The sequence below is a fragment of the Apaloderma vittatum genome, unplaced genomic scaffold (genome assembly GCF_000703405.1).
Source record: "Apaloderma vittatum isolate BGI_N311 unplaced genomic scaffold, ASM70340v1 scaffold6067, whole genome shotgun sequence".
In the NCBI taxonomy this organism is placed as follows: domain Eukaryota; kingdom Metazoa; phylum Chordata; class Aves; order Trogoniformes; family Trogonidae; genus Apaloderma; species Apaloderma vittatum.
Window position 1 is genome coordinate 28,578 of NW_009724412.1, and position 1,961 is coordinate 30,538.

The 1,961-nt window shown below is 57.9% G+C and overlaps 1 protein-coding gene across 1 annotated transcript in view; it reads right to left on the reverse strand.

Moving 5' to 3' along the window:
• LOC104276238 (PGC-1 and ERR-induced regulator in muscle protein 1-like) overlaps positions 1-1,161 on the reverse strand; it is a 3,945-nt gene extending 2,784 nt beyond the window's left edge. Inside the window, exon 1 of the mRNA XM_009872475.1 lies at positions 624-1,161. Coding sequence (XP_009870777.1) covers positions 624-1,161 — 538 coding nt within the window. The remainder of the gene's footprint in view (positions 1-623) is intronic.
• Between the last annotated feature and the right edge of the window lie 800 nt (positions 1,162-1,961).

A 1,961-nucleotide genomic window follows, 5' to 3' on the forward strand; every position in this document is an offset into this window, starting at 1 on the left:
CTTGGATGGCACTGGGGTGGAGGGTTCCTATCTCTAGCAGACCTTGCACTAACACCAGCCGTGTTTAACACACCTATCTGCTTCAGCAAGTTTTCCTTGGCCGGAGTGCAAAAGAGTAGGTTAGATCCGCAAGCAGGTTATGTCCATTCAGGGTGACAACTGAATCAGCTAGGACAGGGACTTCAGGACAGCCTGAGTGTCAGCCAGTTGCACACATGCTGTCATGACCACCTCTGCTCTACAACTGGGGTTTGCGGGGAGCAAAGCAAGTTATGCACGGAATATCCCCAGATCCCCTGCCCGTGCCTCCTGCAGCCCGCGGGACCTGGCACAGAGACAGCGTGAGCATCACAAGGGAGACCCACGTCACGGCGGTGGCTTTAGCCACGCTTCCCCTCCTAAAGGCAAGTGGCAAGGTTAACATGTCAGGAGGGTGGTTTCAGACCAGCTACACCAGGCAAGGCCCATTGAAATGCTCCGTTCTGGAAGGTGGCCTGGAGTGGTCTGCTGTGGCAGGGTCAGAGCTGCCTGCCAGGCTTCCCGCAGGGGGGTGGGACCAGGGGAGACCACACGAGGTGGAGACACATCTCTACGGGCAGCGGGCAGGGGGAACAGAGCTTTACCTGGCAGCGCAAGGGCCATGTCCAGACCTTCTGGCTGCGTCTGGCCTCTTCCCAGGGGAGGCAGCGGGATGAGGGAGAGCTTCTCTCCAGATCCTCTCTGCAGGAGAGGCTGGGGGGCCGGGGCTTGGCCTCTGACAAGATGCATTGGCCTTTGCAGGAGGGACTTCAAAGCCCCCACAGCTTTCTTCACCTCGGAGGCTGGAGCTATTGAGAAAATCCCTCTCCAGCCTGCCCTATTCCTAGGCCGGTCTAAAAAGAAGTGTTCATACACCTCAGGGACCGAGACAACCAGGGAGCCTTTGACTGGAGCCGAGTCAGGATCCTCACTTTGCAGCTGAGTGTGGTCCATGCTGCTGAACTTCTTTCGCTTCCTCTCTTTACTCTTGACTTTTTTCCTGTTTCCTTCTGGTTCATTGAAAAAATACTCATACAGTTCAGGCCAGGATATTTCCCTTTCTAAGGGTGTTTTCTCCCTCTCCACTGAGTTCCCCATTCCTTCTTCTTCCTCTTGGGAGTCACAGAACAAATAGTCGTACATCTCAGGCCAAGTCACGTCCAGGGAGTCTGCCCTTTCAGAGGCCCTGGCTGCAAAGCAAAGGGGTCTTGGCTCCCTGGGAGTCTCAGCTGCAGTCTGTCCACAAGCTCCCTCAGCAGCAACCCCTCCAGAAGCCACCAGGCTTTTGGGATGGAGAGGCTTCTGTGGTGCCTCCTGGCACACCTCTCCCAAAGGAGCTCCCGCAGCAACAACCCCTTCAGAAGCCACCGGGCTTTTGGGATGGAAAGACTTCTGTGGTGCCTCCTGGCACACCTCTCCCAGAGGAGATCTCTCAGCAGCAACCCCTCCAGAAGTCACCATGCTTTTGGGATGGAAAGACTTCTGTGGTGCCTCCTGGCACGCCTCTCCCGGAGGAGCCAGAGCTCCGCTGGCAGGGATCACCGGCACATTGTCACGTACGCCCAAGCCACCAGCCTGCCCTGGCTTTGAATGCTTGGTGGCCTTCGCCTTCCCCGGGGGCTGTGTCCCCAGCTCTTTCACCTTTTGCTTTGGGGAAGCGCTCGCGGCTGTATCACCCTCATCCGTGCTGGGGACAGATACGAGCCGTTTGCTCTCCCCTGACTCCTCACTCCCCATTTTCACCAGAGCTGGCTTGGCTGCCTTCTCCTTCCCTTTGCTCTTCCGTGAGGACAGTGGTGAGCTCAAAGGTGTCTTCACGGGTGTGCCAGCCCCCTGTGCCGCAGCCCCTGCGGGATCCCTGTCTCCCTGAGCTGCCTCGGAGGCGCTGGCTCCACGTTGCTTGCGGCTCTTCCTCAGCTGTCCTGGCACCTTGGGCCTCACAA